This window comes from Monopterus albus, unplaced genomic scaffold, assembly GCF_001952655.1.
Source record: "Monopterus albus unplaced genomic scaffold, M_albus_1.0 scaffold1.1, whole genome shotgun sequence".
Classification (NCBI taxonomy): Eukaryota; Metazoa; Chordata; class Actinopteri; order Synbranchiformes; family Synbranchidae; genus Monopterus; species Monopterus albus.
In genome coordinates, this window is record NW_018127881.1 from 1049871 (window position 1) to 1070591 (window position 20721).

The 20721-nt window shown below is 38.9% G+C and overlaps 1 protein-coding gene across 4 annotated transcripts in view; it reads right to left on the bottom strand.

Annotated features, from left to right (window-relative positions):
- Nucleotides 1-3927: 3927 nt before the first annotated feature.
- The window catches only part of nckap1l (NCK associated protein 1 like), a 36156-nt gene continuing 19362 nt past the window's right edge, over nucleotides 3928-20721 (bottom strand). For all 4 annotated transcript variants that reach the window (XM_020620700.1, XM_020620615.1, XM_020620543.1 and 1 more), the window contains 26 exons: nucleotides 20261-20351; nucleotides 19457-19594; nucleotides 18663-18711; nucleotides 18132-18288; nucleotides 17792-17836; nucleotides 17572-17668; nucleotides 17164-17273; nucleotides 16682-16814; nucleotides 16399-16480; nucleotides 16249-16307; nucleotides 15991-16136; nucleotides 15764-15896; nucleotides 15428-15547; nucleotides 14944-15083; nucleotides 14196-14327; nucleotides 12927-13145; nucleotides 12549-12679; nucleotides 10997-11094; nucleotides 9501-9594; nucleotides 9152-9234; nucleotides 8379-8459; nucleotides 6922-7015; nucleotides 6723-6839; nucleotides 6002-6111; nucleotides 5316-5405; nucleotides 3928-4482 (listed from right to left, as the gene is read on the bottom strand). In XM_020620700.1, the coding sequence (XP_020476356.1) occupies nucleotides 4366-4482; nucleotides 5316-5405; nucleotides 6002-6111; nucleotides 6723-6839; nucleotides 6922-7015; nucleotides 8379-8459; nucleotides 9152-9234; nucleotides 9501-9594; nucleotides 10997-11094; nucleotides 12549-12679; nucleotides 12927-13145; nucleotides 14196-14327; nucleotides 14944-15083; nucleotides 15428-15547; nucleotides 15764-15896; nucleotides 15991-16136; nucleotides 16249-16307; nucleotides 16399-16480; nucleotides 16682-16814; nucleotides 17164-17273; nucleotides 17572-17668; nucleotides 17792-17836; nucleotides 18132-18288; nucleotides 18663-18711; nucleotides 19457-19594; nucleotides 20261-20351 (2866 nt within the window). In that variant the 3' untranslated portion in view covers nucleotides 3928-4365. The remainder of the gene's footprint in view (nucleotides 4483-5315; nucleotides 5406-6001; nucleotides 6112-6722; nucleotides 6840-6921; nucleotides 7016-8378; nucleotides 8460-9151; nucleotides 9235-9500; nucleotides 9595-10996; nucleotides 11095-12548; nucleotides 12680-12926; nucleotides 13146-14195; nucleotides 14328-14943; nucleotides 15084-15427; nucleotides 15548-15763; nucleotides 15897-15990; nucleotides 16137-16248; nucleotides 16308-16398; nucleotides 16481-16681; nucleotides 16815-17163; nucleotides 17274-17571; nucleotides 17669-17791; nucleotides 17837-18131; nucleotides 18289-18662; nucleotides 18712-19456; nucleotides 19595-20260; nucleotides 20352-20721) is intronic.

The following is a 20721-nucleotide window of genomic DNA, read 5'->3' on the forward strand; positions in this document are numbered from 1 at the left end:
GAAAAGTTCTCCAAACCACGACCATAAACTTGATGTGCCCTGAGAGAGACTTTGCTTTCAACAGCTCTCCCTCCCACTTTTGTAGGGACCTACTCCACTTTACTCTGATTGGTTAGGCAAGCCTAAACTGTGTTAGTGTGTGTATGTGTACTGCATGTGTGTGAGTGCCTGGTGTGAGTGTCTTTGTCAGTGAGTGAGTGCTTGTATACATGTGTACACCCACTGCGGGAAGTGAGTGAGTTTGACCTCACTCATTGATGAAGTGTGTACTCAAATTTCAAATGAGAATTTTCCACCACAGCCTCACATCAGGCAACTATACAGGGAGTCTTTCACTGAAGCCCGCCCGAGTCACCTAAAACTAAATACGTAAGCAAAACTTTTTCATAACAGCCCGATACAGGGTAAGTTCTGTTCATGATTCTACTGTGCACAAAAGATGTAAAGGGAGAAAAACAGACACCCTTACTATACATGTAAGATAAATGTTGCTTGACTACTTTAACAAGTTGCCTTCTTGCTGCCCTGGTTGAGCTGAAGATAACTGCTCATAAGTCACCCTGCAAAAAAAAACAAAAAACAAAAAAAAACATCATAGTACCAGAGGCTTCCCTGTACATAATTTAACACAATAATAAAACTGCAGTGACAGATCCAATTGTGCCCAGGAGCTCAAATCATAATTAGGATCATATCAGTAATCTGCTTTAACAGTAAAGGCAAAATATTTATAAATGCCACAGCCGAGTATTTTGTGAGCACCAGAAAGAGTCTGGAACAATAAAAAGAGTGTTTACTGAAACACTATAAAAAGAAAGCACATGAACCTACAGGATCAGCGAAGACAATGAAAATGCTTAAATACTGTTACAGTTGAAGGTCCTAAATCCATTACTAGTTTTTATTTATAGAGTATTCTGAGAGCTGTACTACAACATGGCTTGGGAAACCCCCCTGCCTGCTGCCCATCTCCCTCCTTGCTTGTCCTGCTTTGGCTGCTGGGTCAGACCGTCTCTCATTCTCCCATGCTCTTTGACATGGCACAAACATACTTGTATTTCAAAAATGAAGAGAAGTAACATTACAACATATGATTCTTCATTTGGTGTCACTTTAGGTTGCTTTTATCTGACTGAAAGTAGCATTTAATGCTGAAGAGAAAGAGAATCAAACTATAGAAAAGCCAGAGAATGAACTTACACTCTTATCCATAGTGTGATGTGAATTAAAGTTGAAAAGTTAAATAACAATTCATCTAATGTCACAATCAGTTGGAAGGTACAAGTATCACCTAGTTTGCTTGCAAGCCTTCTGCTTGCTTCACTCTCTAAACCAGTGCTTTTTGTCCCTCCATTGGTCCATTAGTTTCTCAGTTCCCCTGTGATTATGATGAACACACACCCTCTGATCTCAGGTCCACTCAAGGACCTGAGCCAAATATTACTCAGACTCAACACTTCAGAGAAAGAAATCCGACTCTGTGGCACCATAAATCCCATTGAAAAGTTACCCATTTCTGTATGGGAACTAGATGTTCAAGTACCTGAGGGGCACAGAGAGTGGTCACTTCTCTTTTTACAACAATAGAATCAAGTATACTTCACTCAAATCAATAGGTTTTTGATTGAACACAGTGGTGAAAGGTTCAAACTACTTTAATGAGGCCTATCACTCTGTGATAAACCTGGCACCCAGTCAACCATTTAGTATTGATAAAAAGTTACACATCCAAATCACCAAAATCATTTTGTGACTTAGCTGTTCCTCATGCGGTATCTAGCCATGCATTTTGGTTTTGACCCCTGTTATTCTCAATAATCTTGTTGATCTTCAATGCCAACACAAACATGATTGCTCAAAAAACACAATCTAGATTTTTCTTTATGCCAAACTAAAGACATGGCTCTGGGGACAGCAATGTTAGTTCACTGCTCAGTCAATTGGTCCACCACTTTGGCAAAGACTCAGATATCTCAACCACTGCTGGATGGATTTGCAATGAAATTTCATAGACTGATGGTGCCCTCTGAGCACAACAAATGAAATTCCATTTAGCATCTACTGTATTTCACTTGAGGTGTAGGTAGAAGTCTCACACATACTGTATCTCAAAATTTGGACAAAAAAAAAAGCCAAGACTGAGAAAATGTAATTTTTTTCACTATTCACTGAATGAATATCTTTAATCCTTCTGCATCATTATGGCCCACAAGAACCCAGAAATGTCAATGAAAACTGTTTAACCAACAAACAGAAATATTATTATTTTATATAGGAATATGCCAAAAAAATGTATAGTAAGAAAAAAAGTCTTACCGTTCTAGGGTGGTTCTCCATGTCACAAGACTGAGACTATCACCTTCTCTGTGCATCTTAAAAGTCGGCATCATGGCGTCTGGTTTGAAATGTTGTTGTAGACTGTGTGTGCTTGTAAATAAACTAAACACAGTATGGGCTTGTGCCTGTGTGCCTTACTATAAATCCAGCATGTGTTATTGTCTTCTGTTGAATGTTTATAGTTATAATAGTTTGTTAGTCTATGCTGCGCTATGTTTACACTCAGATACACCTAGTCCCTTCTTCTGTGTATAGATACTGAATTTCGAGTGTGTGCGTGTGTGTGTGTAATCCTCAGTGTTCCTCAAGTCATCAGCGAAATCAGTAGAGAGTCTTTATTTTAGGAACAAAGTTTCCACCATTAACAGTCCTCAGGGTCTCATGACAGGATTCAATCTGAAACTGCAAATGAAGAAATGACATGCTTATACTATAGTGCACTACAATGCATTGGTAAAACCAAGTAGCCTAAACGTCTTAACTACATTTCAGTATAATGCTACTTGGACACAGGCCGAGGCTTGTCACCACTGGTCAGGTCACCTGGACGAGGGTGTGTGTTGTTAACACCTGAAAACACCCAGTGATTCCAGGATACAACACTGATGATGTGTCCAGGTTTGTGCATCAAAGACATATGTTAAATGTTTCTATATTACTTATACTGTAAACACTTCACATGGGAGTTAAAGTGTTACCATTATATCAAACCACAGTGATAAGAACAACAAATTTCTCTAAAGCTTGCAAGACGTTCCCATTAAATATTTAACAGAAAATAATAATAATAAAGGAAGCATGAAGGATCTCACAAAGAGGAGTTGCTTACAATAACTGCCTAATGTGAAGCATGACTAAATAAGTAAAAGTCTTCAGTACAAGTCAGTATCTGGCTGTTCCATAGGCACAATTATTTTGTGTGTGTGTTTTTTTATTTATTTATTTATTTTGCTTACTAGGTCTTACTGTGTTGTTTGCTCCAATCACATATGATGAGGTTTTAAATAGCTTATTTCCATCATGTTTTTTGGAGAGTAAGCCTTAACCCCTTTATACACAAACATGCATTCTATGCTCTGATTCTGCATTAAGTGTTCAATTGGGAATGTGCTTTTTTTAGTTTATTCATGAATGTTCATCTGTGTATCCACTTAAGTGTTGCCTGTAGTGGGAATTGAATCTCTTGTGAGAAGGTTAGGTCCATCACCCTTAGCTACTGAACCCAAATGCAACTCTCTCACACACACACACACACACACACACACACACACACACACACTTGCATATCTCCAATGTGGCAAACAAACAGACACAGCTGCACAATAGGGTCAGAAGGGAGAAGACAAAAGGGAAAACGGAAGAAAGGAGGCGCAACACTGTACAAAATAAAAATCACCAAAGGGCCATCTAAAATTAGCAAAAATTTTCAATTCTGAAAACTGGAGTGTATCGTTTCAAAAGTATGAAAAGGACAAGATTCTCATCCAGAGAAGGAGGACGGGAGGGTATAGAGGGTGGAAACTGACTGGAAATAGATGAAGAACACATGTTGAATATAGACCAAAAATAAAAACCATATATTATCATCATCTTTATTCATGGGCAATTTGTAAGAAATACTATTACACACTGACTATTAACACAGTACACTATTAAAAACCTGAATAAATTTGGTTTCCTTCAAAAACCGTGTTTTCTTTAAGTCATGGCACTGATAGTTAAAATATCAAAGGGATGTTACAAGATATATCTGATTTGCATTTGACATATTCAAGCAGATAGAGTCCACAGGAGATGCACCATAAAACTAGTTCTACATTTTTTACATCAGGGAAGCTCTTTCTTAATGTGGGTGCATCAAGAGTGCAGACTCAAACAAGACATTATCAACATTGCTGTGATCAAAATATTGTCCTAATTTAAATTTGTAGGCCTATGAAGACACTGGAAGGCAATGAAAACAAAACATGCTTGCACATTGAAAATCTTTTTGTGGTGAAAGGTTAAATTAAAAGTATTATAAAAGGTTCAACCCAGAGTAACAATGAAGGTCCTGTATACTTCTCTGTAGGCATTTCGGAGCAGAACATAGGGGAAGCACCTCTCCAGCATGTCCTGGCTCAAGAATGGAGACTTCTCCACAATCTAAATGAATTAGTATTAAAAATGTTAAAACTGGATTTTAGGCATTTTCTTATTATTAATGAATCCCGTTTAAAACCAAAAAACATCATTTAAAAAAAAGGTAATTAATACAGTATGCAGCATCATATTTGGAAAAAAAAAATCCTAAACCAGCTGAAATTTTTATCAAACAGTCAAAGCTGAGGAAGTAACTGCAGTTGTTGGAAACTATCAAGGATTATTACACATCTGGTGCTGTAGCATGCATAGTACTTACAGTAACGGTTTGTGTTTGCTTTAATTAAACAACATGACCAGAATTCAGAAGTGTGGCTCATTTATGTTAACTTTTGCTCTTTGGCATGAAGAAAAATGTTGCATCATGAGACTGATAATAAGATCAATTCATTGCTGCTTTTGGCGTTTTCATGCCGACAATACGAAAACCACAGAATAATACCAGTCTTGTGTTTCAGTTGTGTTTGGACTGTAATCACTGTACTTCAGTTAGGGCTAAGATTTCTGGCTTTCAGAACAATAAAATCTTTCTGGTCTGTATTTACAAAGCCCCTCTCCATCTTTCTTAAATTGTAGTAACACAGATATGCATTGTTACTTAGTATAAAGATTTTTAAGTAGTCTGTTATGACTTCATTGTAACCATGAATTTAATACTGGTGCTTTAAAGATAAGAAATAATGCAATTACAAAAGTTACAGCAGGCTTGATGGTTTATTGTAAAGAGAAAAACAATGGTTCAGAAGTTCTTCCGTTAGTCTAAGTATAAACCCACTTATGCTTTACTGTAAATTTTATAATATGCGATTAGTACAGTATTGTACTGGCAAACCTACCATGTGCATGAGCAGATAGATGGATTCTCGGTTTTTGACTTCCATTCTCTCTACATTTTGTCCCAGCTGAAGCAGAGTGGAGGAGGCAAGCTGTGGAATGGCACATAGTTAAAAAGAGACACATCAAAGAACTGGAACATTTTTACACTGCTGGACTTGACCTTAACTGGGGCAAAAGGTTGGCAGTGTCTTGAGAAAGCTCTTTAAATGAAATACTAACTGAATACGGTGCCCAAGGAACCGTTTATCCTTTGCAATATGTCACTAATATTTATTGACTTGACTAAAATTCTTTGCATTGTGTCAGCATCAAGAAAATTATCTGTGTTGAATGTAAAACAGTTTTTTAATTCAGTGCTCCAAAATAATACTTAGTTTAGACCCACTGTTACAAGGTGCAACCCTATGATCATTTCAGTTCACTGACTTCCCGTTATCAGATTAATTTGAATTATTTTTAAAGGCTTGAAACAGTAAAACTATGAAGTAGTTCACATGGGGAAAAAAAAAATCAGCAACAAAATGTTATTTAGCACAATTTAGATTTTCTTATTATTGTAATCAGCAGATTGATCTCAAGACCTCTTGTTGGGAACAACTGTGTAAATTTTCTGATTTGTGAAGCATTTTATTTAAAAAATATGATCTTTTTTTTAATTCAGAATGTTAAAATGTTGGCGACTCACCATGAGAAACTCCTTAAGGTGCTGCTCTATGTTCTTGTTCTGAACAGTGAACATTGCAGCAGCCAGCTGGTTGATAGCTGTTGCTAAACAATGGATGTTATTATTGTGACCTGGGAAAATAAAAACACAAAATTCATCACAGAAAAATAGACAGAATAAAACAACATGTTTGTAACTTTGACCAGAGATGGGATGTTTTTGCGGCTTGCCGATTAGAGAAATGATCCATAATACTTAATAGACACATGCTGAGCATATTTCCTCAGGCTCACAAGGCAAATTTATTTCAAACATGTGAATGGAAAATGGAGACAAAGAAAAAAAAAATCTGAGACAAACGCCACCCTGTGTTTGATAGAAATCTCAGCTATTTGCTGCTCTTAATGTTGCAGTCCAGGCTTAGAGCCAAGCAGTTAGGGTCGGCAGGGCCACATGCCAAGAGTAACTGTATCAATGTACGTCAGCCGAAGTTATCTGTAAACAAAAGTCTCTCAACAGAAACGTGTTTCTCATTAGCCAGCATACTTTGCTTCAGACCATTTCAGTCAGACTGGAAAGTATGATACACGTCGTGTTTCAGGGTGGAGTACCTTTTTATCCACTATCAGCAGCTTTAAGTAATGGCTGGAAGAAGCAGTGATTAGTATTTGGTTGAGAGGTGTCTGGAGACTAATTACTGTCAAGCAGTTTGCAGCTGATGAAAAGGAATGAATGTACGCACCTCCGTACTCTCGGCTGTAGGACGAGTTGTTGTCCAAGGCCAAGGTAGGCAAAGAGACAGCAATGTAGACGAGCAGCAAACACGACAGCTTGTACTCCTCGTCCATGGATGTGTTATCTGCAGGCGTTTTATAGATATTAAAAGATGAACAAAAATTCTCTCTGCTTGATGTCTTCAGAAACACCAGTAATAGCTTTACCTGTTTGCATATTGGCAATAGCTGCAATGAGGGCTGGATCAATATCACATGTCAGCCCTGCAGCAGACGCCAACTCAAAAACACTCAGCGTCACCTGTAGGGTCATAAACATCAGGCATAAAGTGCAGCTAAAAGAAGCAGTTTAAAGTTTCTGAAGCAGAGGTGCACAATGCTGACATGAAGCGCAATTCAACCCCTTCACATCATACATTCTGTATCCTCTGAAGCTCCAGTTTGTTTAGGCAATGAAATATTAAATCCAACACAATAATGGTAATAATGCATTAATATGCAAGTAATATTTTAAAGTTGTAGTTGCATAAGTTGGACTAATTTTACCTATTTAATCTATTACAACATACTGCATCATTTTTTATAAGCTCATCATATTTTGCATGCAAAATTTGTAAAGCGCATAATATTTATAGCCGAAAATTAAATGTTGTGCAGTAAAAAGTACAATATTCAAGTTAAGTTCCAGCTGTGTAGGTATGGTAAGAACAGCACTTGAGTATAAGTACTCCATAACTGCATATTATACACATTTTCCAAGATGAACCCATTTGGTGTGTTTTAACTAGGGTTAAGATTTGTGTGGGTTTGAAAAATATTTAGCTGCATAACATGTTATATCATTTTGTTGCATTTTATTGCCTAATCGCCACACCACAGGAACACAGAAGCATGTTGATCAGTGCTTTGCATTATCAGCAACAAAAGTGATATATTGTACTACATAAATGTTATAGAGTAACATTAAATAAGTGGTAGGTATTTGTCTGGACACTGGTTCTGAACTTGCCCTATTTTTGGTTGCATGCATGATTGGCTTGTCTGGGCAAAATGTTTCCACTGATGTGGTTTAGAGTGCAGAGCTGCAGCGGTGATCAGAGTCTCTCTCTCAAAGGCATGAGGGGCCTGTTGACGTCTTTGGGGTTATCCTGGCCCAGGCTGTGACACAACTGTCATGCCTCGCTCAGAGGCCAGACGTAAGTAAAGGGACTTGGAGTTCATGAGGCACAGTCACACAGATTGCTCCAAAGGGAGATAAGGAATTTAATGTGGTTGGCTGTAAAGAATAGCAAAAAAAAAGTTTCTCTGCAACTCAGATCTACTATTACTCATTGTCTATTATTTTAAATAAATGATATTCAGCTCCCCATTGTGGAACAGGATATTCTGTATTCTTAACCTCTGATTGCAATCAGTCAATTCCCCAAAGTCATAAAGGTAAATATACATTTGGATAAATGTCAATACAATAATATGCCTTCAGCATAAATTCTCCCACACAAAGCTGATCCTGTGAAAATAAACTCTGAATGATAAACTGTGAGAAGGTGATTCATGCCCAGAAAAAAAAACTCATTATTGCACTTTATTTCTCTGTGGGAGCTCAACATATGGATTTTTATTTTTTTTTAACAGTGTAACTTGTATAAAACGTTGTGTCTAACCTTGATGTCAGTATCAGGGGAGATAAAGTCTCTCAGGCAGGTGATGGGCCCCATCAGGTATGGGCAATGCTTATGCAAGACCTACAGGATAATATGACACAATACCAGTTAGATCATACACTATAAAGGAAAGATTTATATACTGTACATAAAGCTGCCCAGAACAATTTTCACCCCCTATATATATATATATGTGTGTGTGTATACACACACACACACACACACACACACACACACACACACACACACACATCCATGGGTCCCACATCCTCCATATGTAACCCCTCTCGCTCTACCCCAGCGGCCAGGCTGGGCGGGCGTCCGCGCCGGAGAAGAAGAAGGCTGTAGTGATAGATGTAGCAATCCCAAACGATAGCAACATCAGGAAGAAGGAACACGAGAAGCTCGAGAAATACCAAGGGCTGAAAGAAGAGCTAAGATGTGGAAGATGAAGGCACAAGTGGTCCCCGTGGTAATAGGAACACTGGGGGCTGTGACCCCCAAACTGGGAGAGTGGCTCCAACAGATCTCAGGAACAACATCTGAGATCTCTGTCCAGAAGAGTGCAGTGCTAGGAACAGCTAAGATACTGCGCAGGACCCTCAAGCTCCCAGGCCTCTGGTAGAGGACCTGAGCTTGAAGGAAGGAATACAAGACTGCCCTAAAGTGGGGGGGTGAGTGGGGAATTTTTTTTTTCTATATATACTGTGTATATATATATATATATATAGTTCAACAGTTCTATATTATAAAAAAATATTGTTGAACATTACATCTTTCAGACAGTCCTGTGCCATTGATCTGAAGGACAGGATCACTCCAATGATAGTCATCCTCTTCAACACATTCTCTCCACCTAGAAGTGCATAAACACATCATGCATAAGAAACCTCAAACAGAATAAAAACAAATGTTTTCTTTGTCCAGCTTCTTCTTACTGCACTGTTTTTCCAGGATTTAATTTGTTGTGTTAGATGAAAATGAAATTTTGAGCTTGCTCTCCTCCGTCTCCCGTTTTCTACACCTACACTTTTTATCCATTGCTTTCCTTTTAACCTTCCACTTCTTTCTTCATATCTTCTCCTCTTTATCTGCTCTCACATTCCTCTCTCCAGTGCTCACCTGTCAGCTTCTTTTGAAGAGTGACCATTTCCTCCGGCTTATCAAAACTGCTCCTCATCTGTACCAAGACGTCCATGTTTTCAATCACCAGTTTCTGACAGAAAAAGAAGTGATTAAAAAACACCTTGAGGTGTGAGTTATATTGGTGAGAGGTCATAGTTGTGACAGATCTGTCAGTAACCTCAGAGCTACAGCAGTGCAACTCCTCACTGCAACCAAAGGCATCAAAGTGGTGAGCCACAGAACAGCAGTACAAATTTTCTCACACTTAAAACAGATATAGAAGTTTGACAAGACTTTTTAAAAAAACACAAAACTGCTTCTACAGGCACAGACGTCCTTGCAAAACAAAAAAAATAGTGTAAACTCAATATAATTAATTTTCTTAACTAGAATGTATTTTGAAGGAAACATGCTTTACTACTGTGCTGATAGATCTGAACTGTAAATGTGGTATTTACTGTATATTTGGTCAAAGTTCAGTTCAGAGCTAAATCTGATTATTTGGCACAGTCTATTATTTCATTGTAATTTATAAATAAATGTATAATGTCTCACTAATGTAAAAAATAGCTTTCTAAATTAACATTTGTTACAAAGAAAAACTGCAGTAACTGCTCTCAGGCTTGGTCATTTGTTGGCATTGTTCTTTACCACAGAGAAACGCAAGACAGCTTATTGCATAACGTAAAGACTAGCTGGTGAGAAAGCCAAGTGAGGCTTAGCTGTAACAAAAGGTACTTAGTGATTTTCTCTAGATGTTATGAGGAATATCCATTTTGATGATGTGAAATGTTTAAAATTCAGTTTGTTTTTTCATTCTCATTCTAGCCCCAACTTTAGTGAAATTCGTGTCATAAATTAAATGATATACTTAAATGCATTAAAATGGAAACTATGCATATTTCATTGCAAACAGCAGCAGATGGACAGAAACTAAGCAAAATCAAATTCTATTTAATTCCTGTAACTCACTGCAAATGATCAAAATGAAGTTTATTTTCATAAACAAACTATTGGAACTACACACAAAGGCTTGAAAAACATATTTTATGAATAAATAATTCATTTTCCTCTTACATTATGTGAATTCTATCCAAAGACTGAGTGCTCTAGTAGTTTTTTAGTATTACAGGCTATGGCATAGATTTTTTTTTTGTGTTATATAACTGGAGTAAAAAGCATAAAATTAAGGTGTCACAACATTTCTATAATTTTGTATAGTTTGCCAGCTACTATGAAAACTTTAAATCCTTTTGATGTTGAGCAGTTTAGTCTGACCACAAGTAATATTAACATATATATATATCACACCTCAAGGCTTCTGAAGAACTTTGCTGACTAAAACCTAGAATAGTTACTCAGTCTGCCTGTTATTGAGGTTTTCAATTTTTCTCAGATTAATTTGTCAGATAACTTGCACCCAGAAACCTCAGCGGGCCACTGAGCTGATCTGACCTATATTCTTGGAACGAGCATTTTGTATCATACTATACCTTCAGCTCACTGACTTGAGAGGTGATGTGCCACATCAGGTTTTCACTGAGAAACTTCAAGCCATATGGACCAATTAGCTCAGCGAGACATTGTAACTCTGTTCAAGGGGTGATATGAAGAATTGAAGGATTATGATTCAAGGGAGAGGAGTGATCAGCAGAAGCTTAAAACAGCATTGACAAAAATGCACAACAGAATGATGCCAGCTGGAGATGTTCGGTTTCTTTACAGTACAGTGTTTTTACAGAAATCTAAAGCTTCAACCTCTATCAGAGAGAAATGAGAAAGAACACTGGCAGGATATAAATTGTGAGTGTACCTCAAACAGTGAGAGAGACAACTGCAGCTATTAGACATCTCACTCAGCCTGACAACTCTGCCTGAATACAGATGGATAAGAACATGTGTGGATAAAGTTGGAGGTGGTTAATGGACGGAAGGGCGAGTGAGTCACTGTGAGGCAAGAAGATACCTCAGTTAGGAGTAAAAATAGACAATGATGATGACATTGTGAGGGGGTATCTGTTGAAGTGCAGCGGTCTCCATGGTACTGTGCTTGCCCATGCCTTATGAATGCTTCTCTGGTTGTAGGTGTGCATAATGTTCATGTTTGCTTGTGTGTGCCAAGAACTGTAGTAGAGTGAATACAGCCTTAGTACATAAGGAGGTCTACTGCTTGTAACATGGAGGCAGAACTGGAGGATGTGTGGAAAAGAAAGTGACGCTGGCACGGTTATGAAGCAGGGGTGAATGAGCGAGGAAGACGACAGGCAGTACTGAAGTTTACATTAGCCAGGCAGTGTCAGAATAAAATTTCATGAGAGTAAATGTGAAGGAAAACACTACACGCCAACACAGTAACAAGCTCTGTATCCTCTTAAGAAATAATGCTCCCTCTGCGTGTGGTTTTACAGGAATTAATGAGCTGTGCCTTTTGAAAAAGAATGAGTCATCTCTTGGCTCAGTGGGCCTCTGAGTACAGGGGACCTTTCTGAACTTGTCAAGTGTAAAAATGTGTCTGCAAAATGTAAACAGAAGAAAATGATTTTCCCATTGATGTATTTTTATTATTTGTCCTGCAAATAATGTCAAAGACAAGAATTGTAAAAACTGTAGCAGTTGTAGAAAGTTGAAGTGCTTTCAGATTGCACCCACATGACTAAAGGTCCTTAAAATTTCCACTAATATTGTTGGCATAAATTCATAGTGTACAACATGGACGTATTCATAGCATGACCTCTACACAAATTAGAGCTGTTGCTATGGACACCAAGTTATGCATGTGACTGCTGAATGTCATCTGATTTTTTTTTTATCATACAGTGCAAGGTAATACACACTAAAAGCCAAGTATGTTTCTAAATACAGCATCACTGCCACTATAAATGTATTATGTCTCTCCAATTTCTTACATTGCCTCCTTTGTGAAAAGACAATAGTTCAAAACATAGCACTTTTACCTTTGTTAGTAGAGTCATGTGCACCCAGCCAGATATGATGACATATGGACCTATGGTACAGATTTAATTAGTGTTAAGCTGTAGGACCAACCTGATATATCCGAGAACTCCTCTGCTCGAAAACCTAGGTCGTTGTCACTACTCTGGTTGACAAAGCAGTGCATCAAAGGACACTGTACAATGAGGGAGCTGCTGGCCTGACGCAAAAGACTCTCCAGGAACCTGAGGTGCAGTAAAACAAACTTGCTCAGTCATTATGCAACATGTGTTTGAATTAAAAAGCAAAATTGAGAGACAAAAAAAAGAGGGGGTGACTGAAAATAATGCAGAGAAGGAAACCAAGAGGAGCATTACTTCTTGTGTAAGTTTGTGTACAGTATGATGCTATAGGTGTCAGTGAATCAGTTATTTGTGTTTAAGTGAACACATGTAGTATACAGTAGATACACCTATACTTTATATCCCACACCAGTTTGTGTAGATGGTCGTAATGGTCTGGCTTCCGTGTGAATCCAGTGGCTGTGTTTGCTGCAGCAGAACATTCTTCACCAGCCGGGTGGTGTCTACATTGATGTAGCTGGAGAGGCTGTGCATGCTGGCTGTGTAGGTTCTTATCGCCGCCAGGAGGTCTGACGGGCGGGCTATCTCCTGGGTGGTCTGGTTGTAATTGGCCATTTTGACGATGATCCTGGAGAAACATGTTTAAACAATGTCACTTATAGCCCAGCTAGAGGGGACTCAGGGTTGGACAGATGAGGCCTTGAAATTAGTTAAATGAGCCATGGTGGCACGGTAGTGCTTCCATTAGGTCAGCACTGCGCTTAGAGCTTCATTGCTGTGTTATTCATTTTTTTTTTGTTGGGGCCCATCATTCTCTGTCTTGATCTTCCTAACCAGACTGTAATTATGATTTTGGTTATGGAAGGATCAATCACTGTGAATGCAGTGCTAATCAAGGTTGCTAATTTTAGGGTGACAGGGGCGATAGTCATCAGCTAATACAAGGAAACTAAACAGAGCACATACAGTACATTAGGTTGCCCTGGTACCAAGCCCTATTCCAAATAACAGTACTGAAATGACACAGAGCAAGGGGTGACATATTGGATCTCTTCTCAAGATTTTAAAGTGGATGCAGAACAGCTTGACATAGAAAAATGAAAGAATTAAGCAGCGTTCATTAGAGTACTGAATGCGGCATGTCACAAGAGAAGGTCTAAAGGATTCCCTGATTGTTGGGCAGACAAAAGAAAAATGTATGCAGATCTGTAAATGAGTGACAGTTTGGAGAAAAAGTAGCTTTTGAATTTCCCCTTTTCTCTGTCACATCCCGTTCAGAAAGATTTTTTATTTAATATTTATGTAGCCTCTGTTCAGCATGGGGGTCAAGCTGTTGGACAGGATGTATGTGAGCATTTAAGCAGTGAGTGTGGACAGATGTTAGTAGGATGAAAATGATGGCATTATATTCGTGCACTGAGAACAATACTTGCATAATATGTCCCTTTCACAATGAAAGCAGGCACTCATGTCAGCAATTAGCATATTTCTGACAGTAATTGTTTATGGAGTGAACGAAGAACAAACCCGAAGCTTCTGCTGCACAAAAGCTCATTTCTAGTAAGCACAGGAACCTTGGAGCAAGAAACACTGGCAAATGCATTTTCAGGGACTACACTTGTTATACACCTTCAGGACTCAATCATTATTTAGGAAACTAAATCAACATTTATCTTACTCAGAGAGGCGTGCTTCCAGTTGAGAAATTAGGAACTCTCCAGGAACGATGATGTGATCGAAGACAATAAAGTCATTAAAGAGACTATAGGAGGAGCAGAGCTCTGTCAGCGTCAGATGCATCTTGTCAACACTAAGAAACAGAGAGAGATAGAAGGGAGAATGCAAGCCTTATATTTATAGACAATGACTTTGGTATGGATGTTTTTCTCAGACATATAAGATCATAAACATTTTAGAGTAGAGTAAACATACCGAGGAAAGGTGGTGGTGGGGGAGGAGAGGGAGAGAGACAGACTTACAACTCTTTGGGATTTAATTATCTAACTATAGCTATAGAATATGACCAAATAACTGATATGCCAACAAAATGTGGAGCCAATAAAAGTGTTTCTCTAATAGGCTGAGAAACTTTTAATAACTTGATTCACTACCTGTCAACCCTAACTGATTCAGCTTGAAGAGAACTCAAGTTCAAATCCAATTATGTCTTTTAGGTGAGAACCATTTCATCCTGGCTTACTGATAATTTAAGACAAGAAATTCATCATGGGCTGAAGAAAATTATTTGAAAATGAAATCAGAATCCAAAAGTGCCATCTGTTTTTTTAAACTGTTGACAATGCTGCATGTTTCCAGAAATCAAGAATGTATTAATTAAAAAGTCTTCTGCCAACTGAGGATAATTATTGATGTAGAGATAAATAAGAAGAGGAAAGGTCAACAGGGAAACAAATAGAAAGGCTGACTTGGTGGCAATGGTCCGGTCTTTCCTCAGGCTTTCAGCCCCTGGTTTCTCTTTCTGAACCTCTCCTTTCTTTGGCACCGGCTTTTTCTGTTTTCTGTGGCGAGCAGCACTGATGGTCTCAGCACATTGTTTGGGCAGCAGCTAAGGGGTTGTCAAGTGGAAATAGATGGATGCAGAGAAGGAAAGAAGATGGTGGAAAGAAAAAGGGGAAGAGAGAGAATAAGGATTTAGGATAAGCAAATACCATGTAAAATGTTTAAAGACAAACATCACAAGAACTCAGTCAAAATGTAAACACTTTGGTCATTTTTCCTCAAGGGATTAACAACACCACATTAATCAGCTGCACACTACTGGATGTGTCTTATAATGTGTTCAACCTCTCTGTCTGTCCACTGGTTATAGCTACATCCACTGATGGCAAGCTATGACTAGTGTTATAAAATTTTGATATGGAGCTTGACGGTATCGGTCTCAGACTTCACCTGGTCATTGAGCTTGCACTGCTCAGCACATATCTCTAAGACAACACTGCTGGTCTGCTTGGCTATCTGCTCCAGGAAGACCACACACAGATGCAGACTCCTCTTCTCCATTGCTTCTATCTAGACACACAGACAAATGATAGTATATGTGAGTATGCATATATGCACACAGCAGAAAAACAAAAGTAAGCATGTGCCATGTACTGTAGCTGCTCTGATGCAGCAGATGATGTGAAAGTGCTAGAAATCAAACATCATGTGGAGTGCAGTAGTGAGTCTGTCACTACAGCTCAACTGATGATTTATATCTTTGTCAGCGGATAATGGAACACTGACCTCTTCTGGGCAGAGATGGTGGCCACACTGGTTAAAGTGAGAACAGACTGATGGGAAAGACATGAGATACTGCCTCATGGTGACCTCCTCACTGCTCTGGTTAAACATCTTCTCAAAGACACGTGGGTAGAAGCTGGAAAACAGAAAGAAAATAAACAGTTAAGATATTAAGTCAACCTTTGATGGAGAAGAGGAGAGGAGAGAAGAGAAGACTGAAAGACACTGACCAGAGGATGGACACCTCAGATGTTTCCTGCAACATTTCTTCTACACTGTCCACCATCCTGGTGTGAAACTGGATCATGTTCATCACCTTAGCTAAGTCAGGGTAGTCCTTGATAGGAAGAGGAGCCTTGCTCACACTTGTGTAGGCCTAAAATGAAAGATGAAGACAGTAATAAGCTAATATCATGCTGATCAAAGAAAAGTTGCAGCCTCCACATTGAACTCTGTGAAATTTGATGCTGAACAATAAATCTGCATACCTGTAACCGCAGCCAGTCCAGTCTGAGCGCTCTGAAATCAAACTCCTCTTTGTTTTCCACTGTAGAGCAAAATGTCATTCATCATTATTAAAAGTGAAGTTATATTTTTGTTTTTAAAGCAGCTAATACTCACTATTTGGCTGTGATTACCTTGTTTGACTGAGAGGGCAGACAGGGTTGAGACGAATGAAGTCATCAGAACCGATTCCTCTTCTGGACACACGTATATGCTCTGTAGAGGACAGCGTTAAGTACCGATGTAAAAGAGCTGGAGAATAATTAATGAACTGAATAATAGAATCGCTGTACCATTTTAGCTCTCGGACACTACCAGCATCTCAAATAATGGGTAACAGAAATGCACAAAATTTTACATTCTTATGCAGCATGCTGTAGACAAGTACTCATATATGTTAACTTTATCTAACAATACCTGTATGGTGTCATTGAGAACCAAGGCATCAAACTGCGCCAGGTACTGAACATGGTAGCGCTGTATTACATGGCTGTATTTTTTCATCAGGCCTCTTAACTTCTCCATGTGGAACAGCAACTCTGCCATCTGACTGGAAAAAATTGGAAAAAGCAAACAAGCAATTTCCATTGTAACATCTCCTCTGCACAGTTTAGGACAATAGCTCTATAAAAATGAACAAGAACGAAAGTCCAGCTGTTGTTGTTTTATCCTTGAGATCTTGAGAGTGGAGTAGAACTTTAAAAGTGATATTACTGCTGCTGTTACTTTTGGGGGGCTTTGGAGTGGGGATGCATGACCTTTTGAGATTGTTATGTCTAATCCTCTACTGTTGGTGGCCACTGAGTGACTGAGCGCAAGATGTATGCACACTAACATGACAATGTCTGTCTTTCAGCTGCAGCAGCCCATGGATATATTCTTTTGTAACTATCACCTACTTGTCAATGTAGTCCTCAGGCGTCTTTATCTTTGGCATATTCTCAGAGTGTTTGACGAGCCACAGGACTTCATCACGGGCGAATGACAAAGCCATGAAGACAAACAGGGCCTTGGGAATTTGATAGGCACCCAGACCAGAGAGAAGAAAGAGGAATTTTAGAAAGGTGTATCAGCTAAGATTGGAAAGAGCCATTCAAAACTCATTACTATGAACTGCAGGGCTATTCAGATCCACGTCCTGCCCCCATTCAAATTTAAGATATGTGCAGGATGGAAGCTGGATCAAAGACACTGTTTTTCCTAAGTTAGAAGAACTTTTATTTTCCACTTTGAAGTTATAATTTGCAGTAATGAAATGTTTTACATTCCTCAGGTGCCACTGTTATGGTCACTGCTGTGCACTCTACCTTTGGTCCCAGAAGTCCAGGTTCATCCTCAAGAACTTTAAATAATTCCTTCATCGCTCCTCTCAGAAAGTGCCTCCTCTCTCTGTGCATAGCCCCACTGTTAATAGCACAGGAAATGATATTAACTCTTAGTTCTCACAGCTTATTTCATACGTCGCTGACTATGTACAACATCACACAAAAAGTTTAAAACCATTGCTTAGTGTCCTGCCAGGCTCACCAGTTGACTATGACATGGTCACGGCATTCAACTCGCTTGCTATATCTGGGGAAATAAATGAATAAAAAGAAACCAAGTAAAACAGATCTTTATATCCAGAATTAATGAGCAATCAGAGAGACCAGCTGTAAGGTTTTCAACAGCTGAGGCCTCTTTAATCCAAATACATGATTTGAGAACAGCATTTAAAGCACAGTTTTGTGTTCAGTTCTTTTAACTGTGAAATATGCAGATGCACCAACTGCCTGTTATCTAGCTTTTACATTTTTTTATTCATCAACTATTAAACATTTCCCAACTTCTACAGTGTGAAGAATCACTGTAGAAGCGACTTCCATACCCTTTAATGCTGTCAAACAGGTCCTCGGAGACCTTGTGTATGTTGAGGACTTCATCTCTGGTGAGGGTGAGGTATAGCCCACTCCTCAGCGCCATCTTCCACAGCTCTTGGGATGCCTGGTTGGTGTTCAGGCTGCTGTGGCACAACAGGAAGCCGACTACAACGGGAAAGTCAGCAAAACTCATGATCTGGTGTCTTACAGCATAATTAAGACTATATTCTAGCTAAAATCAATTGCCTATGTGAGCTTTTGATCAAAAGAGAGCTCCGATTTTCACAGAAAATCATTGGACTGAAATTGTACCTGAGGTGCGATGACTAGGAATTAAACTGAAACTGTTGAAAAGGTTGTAACATTAACTGATATCCAGAGTCAGCACATCACTGTGTGTGAAACATGTTTTAGTTAAAACAAATGTGCAAATCAACTGCTGCTGTCAACTGAAATTTAAAGAATTTTGCCAAATATTTGTATCCTTTGATAAAGCGTAGTGATCAAGGAAGTCATCAGTCAGAATGAGTGATACTTACTAATGATCCATCGCTCCATCACCTCCGTAGACAGGTATTCACAAGTCATCTGTGGTGAACATCAAACTTATTAACTGCCAGTACTGACACGCTTACAACAGCCTTACATATTATTAATTATTACACATTATAATGAAATAAAATCATATATTGTAGCCATCATAAAATAGATTTCTGCATTGCTACCATGTTGTTCTTCCCTCTTCCATAAAAAATTAAGTTGTTTGAGATTCTACACTAATAAAACCTTTGTATGCAATGCACTCACAAGTTCTTCTACCTGGAGTTGAATGCTGAAATGCACAACTTTACAAAGTAGCTCAAAAACCCCAGCAAAATGTAGTGTATTTTTGCATAAGAAAAGAGGCTGGCTGGAGGCTTGTTTCTTGGTTGGGTAAGTGATTCTCATATGAGAAATCCCTGGGCAACAGGCATCATAACAATACATCATAAAGAGCATAATAGGAACATTAGAAGACAGAGGACTGGACTATGCAGAAAAGAGATGGATAGAAATAGAAGTGGAGACGGAGGTGCATGAGAAGTTAAAAGACAATCACATAAATCACTTTTTTAAATGATACAGTAGCTCAATAATGGGAGTAGAGCAGAAAAAAGACAGAGCTGTGAAGTAGAATGCATCTGATTTTAAAGACAAATTCATATACTAATGTGACAGTGTTTTGGCTGTGATACCTTCTCTCACTGGACTGATACTAACCCCAGTCCTCTGCCTTTTTTCCCCTCAATCAGAGATAAATACAGAATTAGTGGTGATGAGAGGGTGGACTCACAGTGTCACAGCAGGCTGGGTCCATCATGGCAGCTGGATTACTGAGCAGACTGAGGAGCTGGGCGCTCCGCCACTGTTCCGCTGGCAGGTTTCTGCGCGGGTAGACTGTCTTCAGAGACAGCAACGCCATTGTCACCGACTAAGAGAAGGACAGAGTAGAGAAACTGTGAGTAAGGAAGATGGAGAGTGGCAAAGAAAGTGGTTGATCCAAAATGGCAGAAATATGGAGAGTTGGCATCTCTTTAAACCTGGAACCCAACAAAAAGAAAAAAAGATGTGATCGATCATTTGTATTATTGTTGTATGTTTTATATCCTTTTGTGTTAATCGTGTGTAAAACACTTGCAAGGTACAGCTGTAGTCTTTGACACTTACAGTACATGTCCACATACATTTAGGTACTTTAGATCTGGAGCTGGTTTTAATTATACAGTAGACCTCTGTGTTCCCGTTGAGGGCAGTCTTATTTCCAGAGTACACAATAATTATGCTAACAACACCGAGACCACACTTTGACACCTCATGTATAAACATGTTCATAAAGAAAAGGGTTTTTTTTTGGTATGGAAGAAGTTTATTGGCCCGCACAGAGCTCTGACCTCAGCCCTATCTAAAACTTCTGAGATGAACTGTGACACCAGCTGTGACCCAGGCCTCACTGTCCAATATCAGGAATGTCCCAGTATTGATAGTCTAATCTAGGTAAAGCTACCAAAATGTGTGGTGGAGCTGCATTAAATTTGGACAAGGTGAATTCAGTTGTGCCACTCATCAACCGTTTAAACCACATATACAGTGAGCTTACCTTTGTGTGAGGGCCAAACTCTTCAGTAAGCTTCTTCCAAGGATGCTCATACTCCACAAACATCTGGCCAAGCCGCGGGTAGGAGGGGTCGCTGCAGGATTCATTAAAACACGCAATTATTCAATGTAGAGACAGGGGAAATTAGTTGGACATTATGATAGCACATGATTAAAATGCTGACTCTTGCATCAACTACAGAGATTTTACTGACAAAAGCTTTGCATTTCGGAAATTATATTTCAAGCAGCTTCATTTTTGGGGCGGCTGAGCTGAGACTGTTCATTCCCAAGGGGCAGGCCGCATGCAGTATGCAAGTCAAATGTGACATTAAAATGTATGTGTTTGTGTCCCTGCTCACGTTTCAAACTGAGATAAGTACCCTGCCTTTTTGGAGCATTCAAATAAATATCATGCAAAGTGGGTGGACACTTGGCACTCAGAAAAGGGTGGTGGTTTTCTCT